The 22,925-nt window shown below is 37.9% G+C and overlaps 1 protein-coding gene across 2 annotated transcripts in view; it reads right to left on the reverse strand.

The window, feature by feature from the left end:
* Positions 1-18,204: 18,204 nt before the first annotated feature.
* SYNCRIP (synaptotagmin binding cytoplasmic RNA interacting protein) overlaps positions 18,205-22,925 on the reverse strand; it is a 32,637-nt gene continuing 27,916 nt past the window's right edge. Inside the window, exon 12 of one of the 2 annotated variants that reach the window (XM_047734697.1) lies at positions 18,205-22,840. In XM_047734697.1, coding sequence (XP_047590653.1) covers positions 22,802-22,840 — 39 coding nt within the window. In that variant the 3' untranslated portion in view covers positions 18,205-22,801. Of the gene's footprint in view, positions 22,844-22,925 lie in introns of both variants that reach the window. The other variant, XM_047734696.1, reaches the window with a different exon arrangement.

Here is a 22,925-nt window from a genome sequence, read left to right on the forward strand (position 1 = left end):
CGCGCGTGCGCGGCCTCCGCCCCCCGCCCCTCCTGCCGCCGGCGGTGAGGACTGCCGCACGACGTGCCCGAGGTCGTCACCCCGCGCAAAATGCGGCGCGTCCCCCTATCTCCGCTTTCTTGGTGAGGGCTGCGCGCCGTCTCCCACGAAGGGCAGGGCTCCACTAGCTAGTGGCCTTTTCCGGAAATCGGGGGAAAGCTGCAGCAGCCAGTAACCGCTTGGATCGCGGAGGAGAGAAAGAAGGTTGTGCCGGAGCACGCGAGACACCACAGCCCTGCGCAGCCGTCGGGCCCTGCCTGCAGGACCTCCTGAGCTCGCGGGGCCCGCTGGGGACTGTAGTTTTTGTGATGCGAGCCGTGGAGGGATGGAGTGGGTGGTCTTGGCCCCCGCCACTCTCCGCGCCTCCTCGACGTAGGCTTTGCTCCGGATGGGGACAAGTCTAGCTTTATGCGACGCCCAAGGGAGAGAAAGTTGGGAGGAGCGGAGACACTCTGAGTCCTTATTTGGCGAGGGGTGGGAGGGGGCGGCGGGTGAGTAAAACAGCCCTGGAATACGGGAGTCAAACCCACGGGCCGCCACCCCTACGGGCGCATATTCTACACACTCATGGGCAAGGTAGTACTCAGGTCACCACGGCCTCGCGGGCCTAAGCAAAATCCTAGCGTTTGGACGAGGCAACTTGGCAAGTGAGGTTAAATCCCTCTTGTCTCCTGGAGCTTTCGCTTAAATCTTCCCATTTCTGGTCTTTTAATTTCCTATTTTACGATAAGCTACTCTGAGAAATGCAGGAAGACATCGTAATCAGTAAAATTTATTTAGGCGGCGCGCTAAACTTTCATATAAACGTCACACCTCATGATATAGGTGCTCTTATTTTTCCCATTTCACAGGTTACTGAGACGGAAAGGAACCTGCTCAGACTCCTACAGCTAGCAAAACCGGGATTTGAAGTAGTTCTAATCCCAGAACGGCACGTCGTTTTTTTTTTCCTTTAGGATCTTACCCTCCAAACTGCAAAGACAGATATTTTCAGAAATTTTATATATATATATATATATATAGTGCATGTTTGATTTCATGAATATTTGCCCATGTTATTATGAATACACAGATCATCTTTAATGATGCATTATTTTCCTTAAGAATGTGCCATCTTTAGGGGCGCCTGGGTGGTTCAGTGGGTTAAAGCCTCTGCCTTCTGCGCAGGTCATGATCCCAGGATCCTGGGCTCGAGCCGCGCATCCGGTTCTCTGCTCAGCAGGGAGCCTGCTTCCCTTCCTCTCTCTCTCTGCCTGCCTCTCTGCCTACTTGTGATCTCTGTCAAATAAATAAATAAAACCTTTAAAAAAAAAAAGTGCCATCTTTAGTCTATTAGTGCTATTTAATCTCATTGACATTATAATGATTACCATTTTGTATCATAAATTTATACACATCTCTATTTTTTTAGGATCAACATCAGTACAGTTGCTTGATCAAAGGGTAAGAACATGATACATAATGGGGCGCTTGTGTATCTTAGTCACTTAAGCATCTGCCTTTGGTTCAGGTCATGATCCCAGGGTCCTCCGATGGAGCCACACCTCTGGTGTTCTGCTCAGCCAGGAGTTTGCTTCTCTCTCCCCCTCTGCTTCTCCCCCTGCTTGTGCTCTCTCTCTCCCTCAAATAAATACAGTCTTAAAAAAAAAAAAAAAAAAAAGATACTGTCAAATTTCTTCCTAGAATGCTTTAACAATTCCAGGGTGGTATATAACATTTCACTGGTCCTCATCATTAGGTACTGTCTAAACTAACATCACAAATATACTCCTGCTGTACCATTTCTGATTAAACCATTTAAAATACTATGTAACATCACTAGAAAACTTAGTGCTTTTTTTAATGTTTTAAGGTACACAAACACTTTATACTCATTTCACTTTAGCAGCCTTTTTAAAATCGTCTTTGAATTAATCCATGTTTATATGAACATTCTAGGGTACACTATAACAGGTGTATGTTGAATTAATCTACATGCATCAAAGACCCACTATGTACTTCAGTAATACTATGGCAAGTTAGTTTATTAAATTTTTCTGTGATGTTATATTGCCAATTCTTTTTAAACATTTTATTTCCCTAAAGGCTTGTTCTGAAATTACTGTTCAGCTTTGCACTGAGAACCAATACATTTCAAAGATAAAATGTTTTCTGTTCAGGGGTGCCTGGGTGGTTTGCTTGGTTGGGCATCTGCCTTTGGCTTGGGTCATGGTCCCAGGGTCTGGGATCAAGCCCATGTTGTCAATCTCCCTGCTTAGCAGGAAACCTGCTTCTCCCTCTCCCTCTGCCCTTCCCCCCCCACCCCCGTCCTACTCATATGGTCTCTCTCTCTCTCTCTGAAATAAAATCTTTTTTTTTTATTTTTTTTTAAGATTTTGTTTATTTGACAGAGATCACAAGTAAGCAGAGAGCCAGGTGGGGCGGGGTGGGGGGGAAGCATGCTCCCTCCTAAGCAGAGAGCCTGATGCAGGACTCAATTCCAGGACCCTGAGATCATGACCTGAGCCTAAAGCGGAGGCATTAACCCACTGAGCCACCCAGGCCCCCCAATAAATAAAATCTTTAAAAAAAAATGTTGCCTGTTCAAATTAGACATCTTCAGAACATCCAACTTAGACTTTTTCCCATATGAGTTTCTTAGTAGAGGCGATTAGAATAATTTAAATTTTCATATTATTATTATTCTTAGAAATGGGAAAAACAAAAATAAATCTTTGCTATAAAAAGCCATTGAAAATCCACACCTAGGGGCACCTGGTTGGCTCAGTTGGTTAAGCCTCTGCCTTCAGCTCAGGTCATGATCTCAGGGTCCTGAGATTGAGCCCTAGTTGGTCTCTCTGCTCAGTGGGGAGCCTGCTTCCCCCTCTCTCTCTGCCTGCCTCTCTGCCTACTTCTGATCTCTCTCTGTCAAATAAGTAAATAAAATCTTAAAAATAAATAAATAAATAAATAAATAAATAAAATCCACACCTAAAGCAAGAAAAAAAAAACTACTGTTGATACAGACCTCATCAAATAAAATAATGTTTTACTTTACTAGATGTTTTCTCTTTAACGTTGTGGTCCAGTATCCACTTTAACACATACACAGAGCTTGATTTTTTTTTTTTTTACAACCTTGTATTAAAAGTTTTGAACTTCAAGCAGGGATATGGGATATCCAAAATCAATCCTTATTCTGAAACCAGCTCCACCTCTACTAGCAGTATTTCACTGAGCAAAGTTAACTTGATCTACCTCAACCCCTGCATCCTCAAGTCTAAAACAGAGATGTCTCTTCAGAAGTTTTAGAGATTAAATTGGGCAGAAATTGCCTATTAAATGTCTTCATACAATGCTTAATAAAACAATTTCCTTATATTATTGTATGAATCTATGAATGTGGTAAAAGCAGCCAAACCAATTACCTTTATTTGGATAATAACCTAAAATGACAATGACCTGAAATCACAGCTGCTACCTAGTAAGAGATAGGTCCAAAGAGGTTCACTGACTGCCCTTAAAGTTCTAGACCTACACTGTCCAATATAGTAGCCACTGACTATTATCAGGCTACTGAGCATTTAGAATGTGGCTAGTTTGAATAGACATGTGCTGTAAATGTAAAATACACATCCGACTTGACATGAAAATAGAATATAAATTGTCTCAATTTTTAAAACAATTAAAAATGTGATTTTTCAAAACAATGAGCTAAAAAATATTAATCTCTCTTCGTATTCCTATAATGTGGCTACATTAATGTAATTTTACTATTGATGTAATTTTTAAATTACACAAATGGTTTACATTATATTTATTATATATAATATACATTATATACATTATATTTATATAATATACATTATACATTATATATAATATATATTATATATATAATATACATTATATACATTATATTTCTACTGGACAGTGTTGCTCCAGTTAGCTGTGGAAAGCCAATACAATTAAGTGTGTAAATTTTAGATAAATGGCATAATTACTTGTGTATGTTGGGATACATTTTCAAACTATAAAAGAGTGAAAAACAGTTGATAATGCATTCATCTAAAAGGCTAAAACATACTACAACCCAATAAAAGCTCCATTATTTTAATGAATATTTATTGAATTAGCAAATAAATATAAGGCACTGTACTGAATGTGATGGCAGATACAATGATTTAGATGCATTTTTCTGACCTCCAAAGGCGTACAATCTAGGGGAGACATGTGACACATGAACATGTATAATACAAGTCATGTTTATATATAAAGGCTGTAATATATATTTTTTAATGACAAAAGATGGGAAAGAGAAATTTTCAACTAGTGGGGATCTGGGACGACAATTTAAGCAAAGACTAGGATTTATCTCTTTAACTTCATTTTCACAAGTCATGCAGCAGTAGGCAATGTTAAGTATTTAAAATACTTCTAATTAAAACTGATTCTCCCAACCCCACCAGCAAACTGCACAAATTGCTTATATTGGTACAGGAGTTTGAAAAGATGGTGTTGAATACCTGAATCACAGTAATTAGGCCTACTTAACTCTGATGACCCAGAATATACACCAAATTTTAACTGTTGAGAGCCATGACCTGCATGGCATAAGTGGATCAGGAAAAGGATAGATGAATACATACACATTACCCCTAGGACCCATTTCAGTCTATCCCTCTCAGATGCCTCCTATAATTTAGAATGTGCTCTCCTGGAACAGGATTGGCATTCCCAAACCCATTTTCCCCTCAGTGTCCCAAAGCATCAAAGTTCATATTTTACTTTTGTGGCATTCATAATGTTATTTTTAGTATTTTTTAAGTTTTATTTATTTTAGAGTGAGAGAAAGTGAGCATGAGTGGGAGGGACAGAGGGAAGAGAATCTCAAGCAGACTAACTACACTGAGCATGGAGCCCAACATGGGCCTCAATCTCATGACCCCAAGATTATGACCTAAGCCAAAACCAAGAGTCAGACACTTAACCAACTGCCATCCAGGAGCCCCAGTCTTTTTTTTTTTTTTTAGGATTTTTTTTTTTTTAAGACTTTATTTATTTGACAGAGAGAGAGATCACAAGATCACAGAGAGGCAGGCAGAGAGAGAGAGGAAGAAGCAGGATCCCGGCTGAGCAGAGAGCCCGATGTGGGGCTCAATCCCAGGACCCTGGGATCATGACCTGAGCAGAAGGCAGAGGCTTTAACCCACTGAGCCACCCAGGTGCCCCGAGGCGCCCCAGTCTTAACTTTACATTTCATAATGTCCTCTTCCCCCCTCCCCCCACAATCTAATCCTATGTATCAACCTCTGGATAGAACATGTTAAAGGAGCCGCTAAACTGCCTTCTTTTTTTTTTTTTTTTAAGATTTTATTTACTCATTTTACAGACAGAGATCACAAGCAGGCAGAGAGGCAGGCAGAGAGAGAGAGGAGGAAGCAGGCTCCCTGCTGAGCAGAGAGCCTGACGTGGGGCTCGATCCCAGGACCCCGGGACCATGACCCGAGCCGAAGGCAGAGGCCTTAACCCACTGAGCCACCCAGGCGCCCCCTAAACTGCCTTCTTTAAGAAATGTTCCTTTCCTTGGTTTTCACAAAAGGAACTACAATGTAGAGTAATTCAAGGAAGAGCACTAAGGGATTTTTATGGGTGGGAGCTTGAAAAGTTAAAAATGCAGGGAAGCCTGGGTGGCTGAGTCGGTTAAGCGTCTGCCTTCAACTCAGGTCATGATCCCAGGGTCCTAGGAAGGAGTCCCTCAGAATCCCGCATTGGGCTCATTGCTCGGTGGGGAGGCTGCTTCTCCCTCTCCCTGCTGCTTCCCCTGCTTGTACATTCGTGCTGTCTCTCTGATAAATAAAATCTTTTTAAAAATGAAGCTATTACTTTCATATTTAACCACCACTTTTCTGTGTGGCCACAAAGTAAAACTTCCAATGGGAAGATATGAAGGACTACAACTTTATAGAATAAGTGGCTCAAATAGATCCTCTCCAGGTAAAAGAGCTGTTTTGACTATAGAATTCTCGGAAGTCTCACTACACCTTAGCACCAGAAAATTAAAGCATTTAATGTTTGTCATCTTATTTCTAAACACGATGGAATAACCATCCTCTCAAACCTCACTTTCATGGAACTAGGCAGTTGGTCATAACTTGAAAATGTCAACTCACAGCTAATTACAAACTGAAAATATACTCACCTGCCTGTTGATAAATATTAAAGACTGGAAAAGGCACTCGATAATTCCAACACTCTCATTATATTGGATAAGACAGCCAATGTTTTTCTTGTCTACTTTTAAACTTACCCTTTAAATAAGTAAAACATTCCACCTTATGTCTCGTGTTAACTATAGAGACACCGGTTTCCTTTCATAAAAAGAAAAATGCTGTGTTCAGGTGTTTAAATATAGCTTTCAACTGACTTCAATAACTTCTGAAAGCATTTTGGAAAGGCTTTGCTATCCCTCCCCTTACCATTAGGTAGGCTATTCACTAAAATATAGAAACAAAAGCATTTTCATATGGTACCTATCAACTCCCATGCAACTAGCCTTGGTCCAGAATTGTGAGGATCAGTAATATTGATACTTCATTTCTAAATCTAGGAAGGTTGTCACCAAATAATTAAAAATCAATTTTTATCTTCCCTTAAAAAAAAAAAAAAGCCTATTTTAGTAACCTGGTACTAACTCTAAAAAAATAAACTCGGGGTGCCTGGCTGGTTCAGACAATAGAGCATGCAACTCATGATCTCGAGTTAAGTTTGAGCCCCACGTTGGGCACAGATTACTTAAAATGTTCTTCCCCCCACCCCAAAAAAAAAGAAAGGAAAAAAGAGGGCGCCTGGGTGGCTCAGTGGGTTAAGCCACTGCCTTCAGCTCAGGTCATGATCCCAGGGTCCTGGGATCGAGTCCCGCATCGGGCTCCCTGCTCAGCGGGGAGCCTGCTTCCCTTCCTCTCTCTCTGCCTGCCTCTCTGCCTACTTGTGATCTCTGTCAAATAAATAAATAAAATCTTTAAAAAAAAAAAAAGGAAAAAAGAAAGGAAGGAAGGAAGGAGAAATGACACAGGGGCACCTGGGTGGTTCAGTTGGTTAAACATCTGTCTTTGGCTCAGGTCATGATCCCAGGGTCCTGAGATAGAGCCCCACATCAGGGTCCTTGCTCAGCGGGGAGCCCGCTTCTCCCTTTCCCTCTGCCTGCTGCTCACCCTGCTTGTATTCTGTCAAATAAATAAAATTTTAAAAAAAGAAAAGAAACTCAATAGTGTATATCCAAGTAGAAAAGGTAATTTGGAAGTTATTTTAAAATTTTTATTGGAGGGGCGCCTGGGTGGCTCAGTGGGTTAAAGCCTCTGCCTCCAGCTCAGATCATGATCCCAGGGTCCTGGGATCGAGCCCTGCATCAGGCTCTCTACCCAGCGGGGAACCTGCTTCCCCCTCTCTCTCTGCCTACTTGTGATCTCTGCCTGTCAAATAAATAAATATTTTTTTTAAAGATTTTATTTATTTATTTCACAGAGAGAGAGAGATCACAAGCAGGCAGAGAGGCAGGCAGAGAGAGAGATAGAGGAGGAAGCAGGTTCTCCGCCGAGCGGAGAGCCCGATGCGGGACTCGATCCCAGGACCCTGAGATCATGACCTGAGCCGAAGGCAGAGGCTTAACCCACTGAGCCACCCAGGTGCCCCTAAATAAATATTTTTTTAAAAATTTTATTGGAAAATATCCCCTATATATTCCAAGGCAGTTACCATTTAAATTTAGGTTTCTTTAAACTTACAGGTTTTACATAAACAGGACTTTGATAAAACAATTTGAATTTTAAACACTATCAGAAAATCATATGGCATATACTACTCAACTGTGTGAAGTCTGAGACATAGCCTTATTTATTCAATGTAATTAAGAACTCGGTCCCATATGTTCAGAGAGCAGTTCTATTCTATTTCCAGTCAAAAAAATAAAATAGATTAGCTTACTTTATTTTGGGGGGGCTAAGAAGAAATCTCTAGGAAATACCCCTATCTAAATATAAGTAATCCTTTTCATGTCTTGAGTTTGCAAAGATTGATAGCACATTGTGTATTATTCTTAATTTGGTTTAATCCTGTTAATATATTCAGCCCTGTCAAATTTCATGACTTTGTTTTTTCCCATTATAAAGCAGCATATTAAACGGTTATTGATCACGGTGGAGGATGGGAAATCGCAATTAATACATACATTGTTAACAATGAATTTGAAGAATACCAGCAATAATGAATATAATTTATAAGATCCTGAGTATTCTTCTTGTAATTACAAAGCATTGAAACATCACACTTTATTTTTTTAAAAAGATTTTATTTATTTGACAGAGATCACAAGTAGGCAGAGAGGCAGGTAGAGAAAGAGAGAGAAGCAGGATCCCCGCTGAGCTGAGAGCCCGATGTGGGACTCGATCCCAGAACCCTGGGATCATAACCTGCGCCAAAGGCAGAGGCTCTAAACAACTGAGCCACCCAGGTGCCCTGAAACATCGGACTTCTTAAAAATATGAGAGTGACTGAGAGGGGGGTGGTGAGGAGAAGCAGAGGGAGAGAAATTCAAGCAGACTCCCCACTGAGCACAGACCCTGACACAGGGCTCGATTCCACAACCCCAAATTGAGCCAAAACCAAGAGTCGCTCAACCCACTGCGCCACTCAGGTGCCCCAAAACATCCGATTTCCAAATGTGGCCAGATGTTTTAAAACCATGGTTTTGCTCCTATAATTACGTAAGCAGAGGTTGGTAGATTTTGGTTTTTGACTCATATAGCCATGTTACAATAAGCCCATAGCACAAGGAAGAAAAATTACCTAGTAGTCCTATTTCAACTCCAGAAAGGCAAAGGCAGGAGCTTTATCTTGATGTTCTCCTTACTGTGCATATTCCCGAGAGATATTTTGTTGATAGTTTTAAAGTACCTACAGCAAGAAGACTTTTACTATTTTGGCTGGAGTGGAGTTTTGTTTGAGGGTTGGCTTGGGGGTGTAGAATGAAAAGTGAGCCAAAGATAGACAAGGCAAGCAGTTTACAGATATATGTATATATGTATATATGAATGAAAGGTAAGGATGGAAGGTTGAACTGGAGCCAAACTGCAAAATTTTAAATTACATACGTGGTTTACATCTTGTTTCTATTGGACAATGCTGCTGTAGACTCTAGACACAGATGTGGCAAGCCATTATAATTAAATGTGCCACTTATCAATGTGGTCTTTAAGAACCATTTAAGATTCTCATTTAAAATAAGTATGAAGTTCAGTCACACCTGAACTTTCTAGAGTGTAGGTTAGGACTTGGTGAGAGAGGACATTTCAGGCCTATTCAGTAATGATAAACAATGGTAAACAATCAATGCAGCTGGATGTGAAAAGAGAAATTAACAGGACATAGTCACTGACAGCAGAGGACTCTGTGTACAACAAATAGCTAAAATGCAGACCTACACATTAACAGAATAATCAAGCCTGGATAGTACAACAGGAGTCCACATAGATGTGATATGAAGCTGTGAATGTAGATGAGATCAAGGAGACAAGTATAGATGAAAAAAAGGGAAATAAGGACAGGTAAGTATGATGTGATCAAAGATTAGAGAACCAGCAAAGTACCAAAACAAAACAAAAAACTTTCCAAGAATTCAATGTAACAAATAACTTAAGAGGTCAAAGCTTTTGAAAAAGATAATTTTCATATCAGGCTACTGGTATCCTTTTAACAGCTCTTTAAAATAGAGGGGAGAGAAAAATCAACCTAAAAAGATAGCATCCCAAAACCAAGCTACACAGAAAAAGGTGCAATAAAATGCATTATCCTGAAAATGGAAAATGCAGGGTTTCTACCGAAAGACAGTTCACTGGGGCAGGAGGGTGGAGGAGGGGATATGCTGGTGCTTAGGTGAACCCTTATGCTATTTTGGATTATATGCTGGCCTTACAATTTTTAGAAAACATTTGAGCTTTTAGCAATAAAGCAAATTTGGGGGGTTGGTTTAGCACTTATATGGCCTTTTATTCCCTGAACAGATTCATTTATATTAGCATTACACCAAATGTGTTTTGCCTAGAACTACAGAAGAGACTTGAGATAAATGAATACTAATTCTAAAGATTAAAAAACATTGTTTCTACCACATAAGGAGATCCATGTTGCTCAAATATTAGTTCACATCTACATGATTCAGGCTGCCTCCATACTAGCGTAATATTAACACAGTAATACAGGGAATTTGGGGATAACATGAATAATGCTCTGTGAACTAACTATATAGGGCTTGATACAGTTTTCTTCCTCAGAATATAGAGAGTTTAATATTGCCCCCTCTAAGAGAAATAAGCTTCCTCCTCTCTCCCCCTCCAACAGTAAGGATCACAAAATTACTCCAGAAAATGTTCATACATGTAAGGTATTACCTGTTGATTAAAGTATGAATGAAGTCTTTTAATGTAACATTTCCTATTTTGTGAAACTAAGCCTTCAAAGAAGTATGAATGAAAGGGAATAAAAAATCCTCTAGGTAGAATGTTACCCAAACCAAAAGCTATACCTTATAGAATGCTGAGAGCTGGAAAAATATCAGAATATAATCTCTTTAACCCAGGACCAAAGAGGTTACATTGTGTTTGTACACAGTACCCTTATTAAATGCCTCAATGATTGGGAAGAAATATTTTTATTTTTTTTTCACCTAGAACTATTGGGAATTAAAAGAAGTATCCAAATCATTGAAATTGTGACTATATTAATGTGCACACAGTAATTTGGTTGAACAACCTGTATTTTTGTAATACACACACACACACACACACACTAGCATCAAGCTTATTAGAATGGGGAAGCCATATGAATACAAGAGATTAGCATGCTTTAAGTCCAATTTTACTGAATGGGTCTAAGTATACTAGAGTTAATAAGCTTTATTTTCCTCTTCAGTTTCCTGAGGTATGTGGATGTATGTCCCAGATACTACTATTGCCATTAAAATTAGCTAAGACTTTTGGTACCAAAACCCTCAAAAGTCAGTTTCTCCCATGATATCAGCTATCAGCTAATTAATATTTAATATCCTAAGACGTAGTGTTTTAATACCTGGAAGCAGTCCTTAAGAATACCCAAAATGATCTAAGATGTCTGAATTGCTTTTATGTGGAAAAAGTTTAAAGGATGTAGACTCTCTAATCAGCACAGCGTATGACAAAAGCATTAATACATTCCACAAGTAAATTAACACAGACTCCCATCAAATCTGAAAAGGTAGGCTTGAGAGATCTCTCCCAAAATAAGGAATGTAGTCATTACCAGGTAAAACAGCATACACAAATGTAGCCGTGTTAAATATAAATGGAAAAACAAAATACTGCTTAATGGTCTTTTTAAATGTTGAGAAATTATATGCTAAAACAAAACCTTTTTTACTATTCCCAAAAGGCCTTCAAAATTTGCCCACTCAAGAATGTCACTAAATTTGCATCTTTAAGTCACAAAATGTCTTCTATGTACCCTTTTAGCATGCTAGGTGCTGTTCTCTTTTCCAGTAAGACTTATTCAAACTTTTCCTAGACTATTTTAAATGAAACATTAGCATGAATGTGGTAATACAGATTAAGATGGTTTCTTCTAATGAATTCAAGACAATGTACACATATTGTATTTTACTACCGAGTTCCATTTAAAAGCAGCACTTTTCTTATACTAAGTTGCACAATTTAGGTAGAAAAAAATGAGACATATTAATTTTTCACTTACAAGGCTATAAGAAGCAGGAGCCATTTTTCATGGGAGATGAGTGGGAAGGAAAAGGCGAGGCCTCCAGTTTCCAAGTGAAAGGGGAAGAAAAGTAGGTGGTGACTGAGAGCTGTGAGGCTGCTTTCAGATTCTATTCCCCTCCCCAAGCAAATAATCTGCCTGGGAGGGGTCAAGACTCCTGTAATCAGGCACTCTTCTTTCAGGCCTTGGCAGTACCCTGCCTGTCTTCCTGCTCCCAAGGAAGCTAAAATAAAGCCTGTTAGTCCTTATGATGTTCTCACACACACAAAACTTAAAGTTAGCCATCTGTAACACCAGACTACTTTTATCAAATCCTTCTTTCATAAATATGAAGAACCATGAAACATTTGAAAAAAATTAGAGGCAGAAAAAGTAAATAACCAAAGTGAATTAGTATTTCAACACATCCTGTAACTGGCAACTTTTTAAAAAAATCTTCAGAATGACCAAGATAGTCTATATGTAAAATAAGAACAGACTGCTCTATTGCTGAAATTTAAAGACAATTTTTTTAAAAGATTTTATGTATTTATTTGAGAGAGAAAGAGAAGGAACAGCGGGAGGGACAGAGGGAGAGGAAGAGGGAGAGGCTGACTCCCTGCCCAGCAGGGACACAGATTTCAGGACTGTATCCAAGAACTCCAGGATCATGACCTGAGCCCAAGGCAAGCGCCTAACCAACTGAGCCACCCAGGCACCCCAAGACAGTATGTGTTCTGAAGGGGGGGTGGTGGTAACATTTTCTATAAAGTGTTAGAAAGCTTGTGATAAATGAAGAAATTAGTTTAAACATAAAGCAATCAATTCAGTCCAATTCTTCCAATCCAAGCTCCAAAAAGCAAGCAGAAAAACTGAAAAAACTGGAAAGCAAAATTCTCAGCAACTAAGAAAACCTAAAGACTTCAAGTTAAAAAAACAAATGAAAACCTATGCAGTCTCATAAAACTTTAGAAAATCAAGTAACAACAACAAAATCCGAATGCGTAAGAAAAAAAGATTACCTACAAAGTAAGAACTGCATTCAGTCAAGGTAGACTAAACAAGCAGTGATACCCGCAAAGCTCTGATGGAGGATACCGCAGCTCGAATTCTACGTCCAAACTATCAGTCAACAGCTAGGGTGAAACATCTTCCAGTACACAAAACTGTTTACAGTTCGTGTACCTTTTCTGCCAATATTACCAGAGAACACATATTGCAGCAAGAACAAAAGGGAATCTAAGAGTAAACTATGGAACCTATGAACAGCGGAACCCAGCAATGAAATGGAAAAAGGAATCCTAGTATGATAGGAGTTCACAGACAGCAATATACACCATTAAATATGGTTAAATAACCAAAAGAGCTTAGCAAAGAGAGAGGCAATTACAAACTCAATAAAAAATTAAGGTCATGGGACGTCTGGGTGCCTCAGTCGGTTAAGCAGCTGCCTTTGGTTCAGTTTGTGATCCCAGGGTTCTGGGATTGAATGCCGCATCGAGCTCCTTTTCTCAGCTAGGAGCCAGCTTCTCCCTCTGCCTGCCGCTCCCAGTGCTTGTGTGCACGCTCTCTCTCTGACAAAGTCTTAAAAATAAATTTTTTTAAAGTCATGATTCATTGTTTTAGCAATAGCATGAACCTAAACAAAGGACCATTAAAAGAATTCATTTTATCTCTTAGAATTTTGCTTTCCAAAGGATGCAGGATTTGTCAAAAAATATTACCTGTGAATCTAAATAAATTATCCATCATAAATGCTAATTTTATCTATATTCAGTCTAGAGGCAAAATAAGATAATCGGTTATAAAATGTCATAAACCTGGGGCACCTGGGTGGCTCAGTGGGTTAAGCCTCTGCCTTTGGCTCAGGTCGTGATCTCAGAGTCCTGGGATGGAGCCCCCTGTGGGGCTCTCTGCTTAGCGGGGAGTCTGCTTCCCCCCTCTCTCTGCCTGCCTCTCTGCCTACTTGTGATCTCTGTCAAATAAATAAAATATTAAAAATAAATAAAACGTCATAAACCTGACAACAGACAAGACAATGGGAATTGGGAGATGAAGGAAAAGAAAGTAACGAGTGTGCTGCTTCCTTAAATAGAGAGGAGCAAACAGATATTAAAGTTGGTGTAAGTAGAGGCTTAAATGAAGTTTGAGTAATAAAGGTAATCAACAGAATTTAAGAGTTCAGCGAAAAGAGAACAGAACTAGTGTAAGCTAAACTCCTTGCAAGAGGTAATACTGCTTAAATTTAGTAATCAAGATACATGTAAATAGTAACCATTCTAAGAATTAAAGACGTTCTCTCAGTAAATCGGATAGAATGTAAGCAGAAATGTAGACTTTCTGTGCTACTTCACATTGGGTCCTATATCTCCTGTTCTCCAAGTATACGGCTTATATTATTCAAGCTAAAATATCAACTAAGCATAAATATAAATAACACCTTTCTCCACTACTCAAACTAGGAGTTATAGATGTATCATTGTGAGATACCTTAAATTCAAAGCCTCTTATTTCTAAGATTTTATTTATTTGACAGACAAAGATCACAAGTAGGCAGAGAGGCAGGCAGAGAGAGGAAGCAGGCTCCCTGCTGAGCAGAGATTCCCATGCAATTCGGGGCTCGATCCCAGGACCCTGGGGTTATGAGCGGAGCTAAAGGCAGAGGCTTTAACCCACTGAGCCATCCAGACACCCCTCAAAGCCACTCCTTTCAAGTGATTTAACAACCTACCAAATGAAAGGTAAATACACCTATCCATACAGATGCAACCATGGCTCAAAGTTATTTTAGAATACAGTTAAGGATTAGAAATCTTTTTTCAAGAATTTGAAACTTAACTAACTTTATAAGTACCTAGCCTTCATGCTTTTCTCAGGTATCACCACTTATCCTCTCTGCATAAAAAGCTGGTACAAATTTTGTAGACTTAAAAACCAGGGACGCCTGGGTGGCTCATTTGGTTAAGTGGTTGCCTTTGGCTCAGGTGGTGGTCTCAAGCCCCCCCCACCAGCCTCCCTGCTCAGCAGGGGATTGTGCTTCTCACTCTCCCATGGTTCCCCACCCCCATGCTCACACTCTCTGACAAACAAAATCTTAAAACAAAACAAAACAAAACAAAAAAAACTATACTACACTAAACCAGCAAAACAAGAATTCTTGAAATACACCAACCTTATAAAGAGGATTGTAGTTGGATGCTGTTTCATTCAGCAACTTAGAATTTAGCCAACCATCAGCATAAAGGAAAACTGCTGAGCTGGGTTATAACTACAGTATTTTTTTAACTTTTTTTTAAAAAATATTTTATTTATTTGACGAGAGAGAGAGAGAGAGATCACAAGCAGGAGGAAGCAGCAGGGAGAGGGAGAAGCAGGCTCCCCACTGAGCAGGGAGCCGGATATGAGGTTTGATCTGAGGATCCTGGGATCACGACCTGAACCATAGACAAACGCCTGACTAAGCCATCCAGGCTTTCCCAAAAGTGATTTTTATATATATCACAAGGCCAACTGTTCTCTTAACTTCCAATTTTGATTTTCTTAAAAAATGTCAGATGTAGAATTTAAATGGGAATCTTCATGAACTTAGTTTACTTAAGACATTACCATTACATGCTCATTTTTTAAAAATTTTCAGAGCAGCAGGCAGAGCGAGAGCGGCACTCAACGCAGGACCATGGGGATCATGACCTGAGCCAAGCCACCCAGGGGTCCCTAGCATTACATGCTCATTTGAAAAAGCTTTCTATGTTGATATTCAGTGGCTTGAAATCTTTATTCCTTTTTCAAATTAGCAAGCCACAATTAAACCTAATTCAGCAAATAAACTAACTTCCCACCAAACTGAAAAATATTTGAGTATTTCTAAATGCCTAATACCATTAGTTCAGATTTTTCTGCCCTGAAGGAGCTTCCATTCGAAGGGGCAAAAGAAACTGAGTAGTAATTTAAATCCACTGATGAAGAGAGACACTAGGCAAAAATAAAGAAACTGAAGCAACTACAGTATCTGCTGCTGGGGTCCTAACTATGGCTGATCCTAACTGCTAAATGATGGAAACCAAGAGAGCAACTAAAATTTCTTATGATACAATTTTAGAAAAGCTTTTTCATATCTTAATTCTATTTATAAATGTATCTGAAGCAGGGTTCATAAAGGAAAATGTTCTGGTCCTTAATGTTCAAGGATTCTTAAGAATTCAATGTGTACAAATTCATGTGGATTTTTACTATTTCAGGAAAAAAGCAAAGGAAGTATTAAATTTTGCCAACCAAAACTGTGTACATCTGCATGTGACTGCAGAGAATTAGAAAGTATATTCTACCAATTTTTACAGATGGCCTTTGACATACTGCTCATTACTTTTGGTTTTCCACTCATTCCAAATACTGAGTATACCAAGACAATTAGAATATATGCTTTTATAGTTTTTCATGATATGTTTCATAAGTTAAAGCAAATGTAGAAGCCCAATTTGAGCCTTCCAATTAAAGTAACATAAATACTAACATATTAAAGATACACTCCTTAAAAACAAAGTCATTAAGGGTTTCTTTCCTCATTGACATAAAATATAAGGGCACCCATCTGGCTCAGTCAGCAGAGCATCCGACCCTTAATCTCAGGGCCTGGAGTTCAAGCCCCACATTGCGTATGGAGCCTACTTGTTTTTTAATCAATTTTGTGTTCAAATGATGCAGTACCGACATTTCCTAATTCCCACAGGAAAAACTGGGACACCTATATTCAAAAGCAAGCAGATTATACAAATGCCGTAATTATTCAAATTTCCTTCATTTCATCTGAATTAAGAGACACACATCAGATGTAATGTTAGAATTCTTCTGGTATGTTGTATGCTTCTACACTTAGAAGACCAGATTATGAAATCTACATTCTGTTCTACAGATTTTATATTATGAACAAGCCCTGTTTTCTTTAATCTGTAGTAATAGCTTGTCTACAAGCTTTAACCATGAAATAAAATTGGATGTAGTTCATAAATGACAGAAGATACCAATTCCCTTAGATATCCTAAAACTGTCTCCAAAACAAGTTAATAGTTCGACGTAATCTTTTCAGAATACAAACTGAAAGCCCAAGTCAAGAAAGGACACTTCATGAACATTAGATAGCAGGCTTTTTAACTCCTCTCAGATTAGAACTTGTTTTAAACCACTTTATAGGGTGCCTGGGTGGCTCAGTGGGTTAAGCCTCTGCCTTCGGCTCAGGTCATGATCTCAGGGTTCTGGGATCGAGTCCCGCATCAGGCCTCTCTGCTCAGCAGGGAGCCTGCTTCCTCTCTCTCTCTGCCTGTCTCTCTGCCTACTTGTGATCTCTCTCTCTGTCAAATAAATAAATAAAATCTTTTAAAAAAAATAAACCACTTTATAGACAAAGTGAAAAATCAGGTATTCACTGAAGCCTGTAAAAATTATTCTATCATAACCTTGATTCTATTAAGTTTACTGGTTGTGTTAGAAACACATTCCAGGAAACTAACATGTGAAGATACTAAACTCCCAAACAGTTCATGAGGATTCCTCCCTTACTCAGTCTTATTTCAACCAAGTACTAGTTTGGTCTCTGCAAAGTGAGACAAGCAACATAAATGGTTTTCAAAACACCCTCGAGGTGACCCAGAATCCTGCAGGTATAAAACTTCCATGACTGCTCTGAAAAGACAAAAACTTCTTTTCATAAATAGCATAAATTTTGGTTATCCCAAGTATAATACAAACTAAATTCTGCACTAAGTGACCTTGTAAAAGGATTTTTGTCTGACTGAAGCAGCCAAAATTACCACTACCTGCCCCTCCACCTGCCAAGAAACTCTTAGGGCTATGAGCCAAACTCTTCAGATGTATTTACAAGTTCCCCATTTTTTGATGATTTGCCAACTTAGCTTACTGGAACCCATTTTTAAGCTGAGTTCACCTACCTAACCTCATTGGCAGTCATCTAAATGTTCAACATTTTATTATTAAAACAGATCCATTTGTTCACTCCACTCTCCCGAATTACTTGCAACCTCAATCCTTTCCAAACCTTCAGAGAAAGATTGTGATAGAGAATGGAAGAACATTGCATGGTAGGGTGTGTTCCCAAGAAAGAACCAAATTACCATTAAATTCTTCATCCACTGGCATGTGTGTGACCACAGAATATTTTCACCAATTAAAATTAAGTGAAGACCAACTCTATATGTTTACATCTCCCCATCGTGTGCTTGAATCAGGGATCTTGGAGAATCTGTTTTTTACCATTGGCTAGTCACTTTGAATGTATAATCACAAAAGGTGAAGAGCTCTAAAAAGATTCCAAGTGTCTATTCAAAAGCTGTTAAGTGAAAAACGATGAAATGGAGCACACCCACAATAATTCTTGGACTCCTGGAGATCCTAAGACATGCTACAAAAATAGGTCTTTATTCTTAGGAAAATATAGTCAGAGCTAGCTTCCTTATGCTATACATAAAATCTTAACATCAGAGGCAGTACAGATAGTACAGATAGTTTTTTGAACTGATCTCCAAACAAGCACAAACCCACTACGTTAAAAAGAACAGATAAGTTGAGGTTTTTGGCAAAAGACAGTACTTCACACATCTAATCCAAATCAAAGAGCCTGCAGACAGTTGTTTTCAGTGAGATGAAAGGAATGAAATAAATATAAATTCTATGGATAAATAAATGTAAGAGACAATTTAAATAAGCTAAGAGAACTAATATTTCTTTTAAATAAAAGTACTAGTCAGGTACAAGCTTTTGTTTCTCAATGCCAGACTTCTAAATGTTTATCAGACTACTGTTAAAATCATTAAAAACCTAATCTTGGACCAGAGCATTAGTTATAATACTGTTTTGCATTTGTAAAAAAGATGTTTTTTTCCAACTGAACGCTTCTGGTCCTGAGAAATATTTTATGTATATTACTGAAGGCAGACTGTGGTGCTAATAGAACTTACATTTAAGTACTTTTTAAAAAAGTGACAGACCAAAAAGTCCATCTATTAATTTGCCCACAGTTAAAAATGTCTTTGAACGTTGGTTTATAATTAGCATCTTAAGAAAAGTAGTGGCATGCCCTATTGAGTGGTATCACTGAGTAAATGCTACACTTTAAAACATCCTCACAAGTCTATTCATTTTATGTAGTTATTTAAGTCTTTCATTCATTCATTTTATACCCACCAATGAATTCCTATGGTCAGATAGAAATTTTATGGAATACATCACTGGGGAGAAAATGATTGTGGTGGGTATTCCTGGGAAGTTGTAGGAATCTGAGCATCCATTTACTCTAGGGTCAGCTCCCTCTCCTAAATGCATGAAGTCCTTCCACATTTACTTTCTCCCCTTGGAATAGAGACATGGCTTACTCTATAATAACAAGGTGATCTTCTGTTGTTTCTAGTCAACAGTGACTTCAGCTAAGCAGTCAAAAAAAGCTGTCCTGCGTGACAATTTTGCCTATCTAGCATGTGTTCATCCTGATATTAAGTCTTTCCAATATATACAAGTAAATACCCGAGATCACCCCATCAATCCATTCCTATTAAGTTCCTATTTTATCACGAGGAAAATGTTTATATTCTATTAAATCAGACTTGCAGTAATTAACAAATTTCTCATGATGCTACAACAACCACCATCATGAGTGTGCAACCGCTCTTTTTGTGCTCAACCCCCACTTCATTTCTAGTATCTGATTCAATTGCAATGGCTGAAAATCTCCCACAAAAAGCATGTTTGGGAAAATATATATAACACAATTTTCTCACAAAGCAACTTTCTGAAAACTGATTAACTAAACTGATGATCACGTTTGATTGCCAAGTAGTCTGCAGAAACAAAATCTTGCGTCTGTTTAGGTAACTCAAGTTCCTTGTTTAACAATCAGAATGCTTTAAGAATACATTTTTCACCCCAAGGAAGGGACTTGACTCTTGGATTTAAGACCCATTCCTTGACAATATATACAAAATTCTTTTAACTTGTCATCTGTCCATCTTTGAAGCTGTCAAAGCCAAGAACCCATAAACAAATCACAAATAGCAATAACCTACATTAGTTAACATTCCCCTTTTAACATGTTGACATTTTTACTAAAGGATTAGTTATTTTTGCATTTCCATTTCTCATATCCCATGACATTCCATATAAATTGCATTATTGCTTTATAGGCCACACAACATTCAAAAGTATGTTTATATGCATTGCCTGTTTTCCTTGATCTCTTATTGATAAAAGAGTTTGATGCTGATTTTTTACTACAGAAATTTAAGTTTGAAAATACCAGTTAGTATTTCTTCTCAGAACTTAATTGTTCACATCACTAATCACTACATGCATATTTAGCTCTGATTATATTGCTCAAAAACTGCACCCATTATCAGAACAGTGCAAATGATATTTAATTTTAAAATTATAATGGCTTGAATTCAAAGTTATTCAAATGAACACTGTCAAGTAATTTCACTTGAGTGTGTATATATTTCATCACCACTGTTTACATTACCCATCAATTCTTCACAATTTCTTTATATAATCATTTTCCCTCCCAAATCCCCAAACTAAGAATGCCAAATAATCTTGGAAACCCACAGCTCCATATTTTAATGTTTCAAGAACACATTTGTGAACTCACAAAAATGTTCATCTTTCAACTTTGACAATGCATTTCTTACTTAAGTCAAACAAACCCGTCCTAAAATCCCAACAAATAATTCTGAGAATTAACTTAAACACCTTGACAGTGTCCCTTAAAAAAGGGTATGACAGTAAAGTGCCAATAGGCATGGCAATGACCTCTCTGATGGGATCATTTAACTCCTTGGAACTGGGAAATGCCAGCACCAAAGATTACACTGAGATTCAATTTAACTGAAGGCTACATTTAGTTTACCCACTTTCCACAACCTATTATACTCATTATATGTTAGAATGAAATGTAAATGTTTTGTGTAGCCCTCAAACTTACACTAAGATTTGAAAGAGATGTACTTTTAAAAAAGCACGGGGTAATATATAAAATCAGTGGCAGAAAGTTTCATTAAGCACCAGGAACTAATTTTTGTCACCCCATACTCATTTTGTAGGTAAGTTTCAATAACCGGCAAGGCACATTTACATATATTCCAATGAATACTTATTGACAAATTTTAAATTACACTCTATGTCCCAGCTATCCCAGTAACTGACATACAACATACTAAAATGGTTTATTAAGGTAACATAAAAAAACCAATTAATGTGAAACATACAGGCTATTGGCAACCACTATTCTAAAATTATGTAAGTACAAATAAACATACTGAAATGTGTGCAATTCTAAGTTTTTAAACCAGAATATTTCTACACTAACACACATTTATATTAATGACACATAAAAAAAATAAAAACTTTATTACAAAAATAAGTTACACTCGCCTCCAGCTTACAGTATAAAACAATTTTATTTGCAGGAATGCAAAATGATTGTTTGCCATGAGCATTTTGAACATATGACATGTCTAATTTTGTTAAATTTGCATTTACTGGGGGAACTGGTGTGTATAAAACCTTAATTAAGTATAATAAGCTCTGATCTTCATCGTGGTGCCTATTGGGTATGTGATATAACTGCAGTATCCCTTTGGGGAAGGGGAAAAGGGATTTCTTTATACCAAGTCCTAATTAGACTATAATTTCACTTTTGACTTTAAGCTATCAATTTAGGACTTGGCAAAAAATTTGAGGGTGATTCAATAGAGGATGCTTCACCACTGAACACTCACTGTCATCAAGGTGCTTTAGAAAATTAAAAACATAGCACAAATGATTGTACTCTATTCTACAAGTTATCATGACCTGCATAAGAAATGGAAAGCTGATTCACATTTTTGCAGTGATCAGCAGTAAGAAATGCACTAATGAAACATACCTTTTACCTAAAAAGCTAAACTACAGCCATATACTAATTTCTATGATTTATGAAAAAACTTCAAAATATCCAAATGTCAGGCTTTGCTGTACAATTGTCAGTTTTAGTCTGACTTTTTATAAAGGGACACTGCAGTATTTAGTACAAGTTCGGATGCACTTTTTTTGAACATCTGATGTCTTACAAAAGTAACATCTTGCTAAACTATTATACATCCAAATAACTACAATATCTGAAGAAGCAAGGCTGCTTTTTCAGCCACAAAATACGACAAAAGCAAGGCCTGTTATGATGGTCATGAGGAAGTCTTACAAGCCTCTGAAACTAAAGGCAACTAAGAATGTTACATTTGGTATATTAAAATCTTACCCTCATATCATTTAACAAGCCTTGCTTTTATCTACAAAGATTTTCTATGTACAGTACAGACAGGGTATAGTTCAATCCTCTGCTACTGAGGTAGTTAACCAACCCTTTAAAAAAGGTTCTGAAAAGAACCACTATCTGGAATGCCTGACTAACCAGCTCTGATGATTACACCTGAAACTGCATATCTGAACACAATTCAAAAGTGATTACTATAAAAAAGATATAGACAATCATGATTAACCTTGGTGAGCAGAAATAAAATTTAAGGATACCAACAATGGCATTCATCTATACCACTGCAATAAAATTTAAATGCACAAATTCAAAAGAATATTTCAGAAAACCACTGCTGGGATCCTTAATTTAAAAAAACAGGGGAAAAATCTACTTAGAGCAGATTTTTTAAAGAGAAGAACTTTATTCTTTATTAAGATACCATGCTAGAAGTTATGAAGGATTTCTGTTGGAACACATTTGGAAAATAGAGTAGCTTTAGTTTAATAACTTGCACTGCAGAGAAAATTGTTAAAGAAATTCATATCAAAGTCCAAGTATTAGTTCAATGTCCTGTATTTGATTCCATGATCTTCATAGGAAGGTCTTCTGCAACAGAATATGCTCCTATACAGCCGAGATATTTAAGGTTGCTTGATTTCCTTACCATTACTCCACTGCAAGCTTCTGGTGTAATCCCACATAGCAAGTCAGTCTTCATTGTAACAGGTCAGGACCGGCCTCGACCCCTTTTCCCTGCTAGCCAGGTAACAAAAGGAATCAGTTAGATAAATCATTTTAAATTAATAATGTGTACATACACAATGATAACATTAAAAAA

The sequence above is a fragment of the Lutra lutra genome, chromosome 6, assembly GCF_902655055.1.
Source record: "Lutra lutra chromosome 6, mLutLut1.2, whole genome shotgun sequence".
In the NCBI taxonomy this organism is placed as follows: Eukaryota; Metazoa; Chordata; class Mammalia; order Carnivora; family Mustelidae; genus Lutra; species Lutra lutra.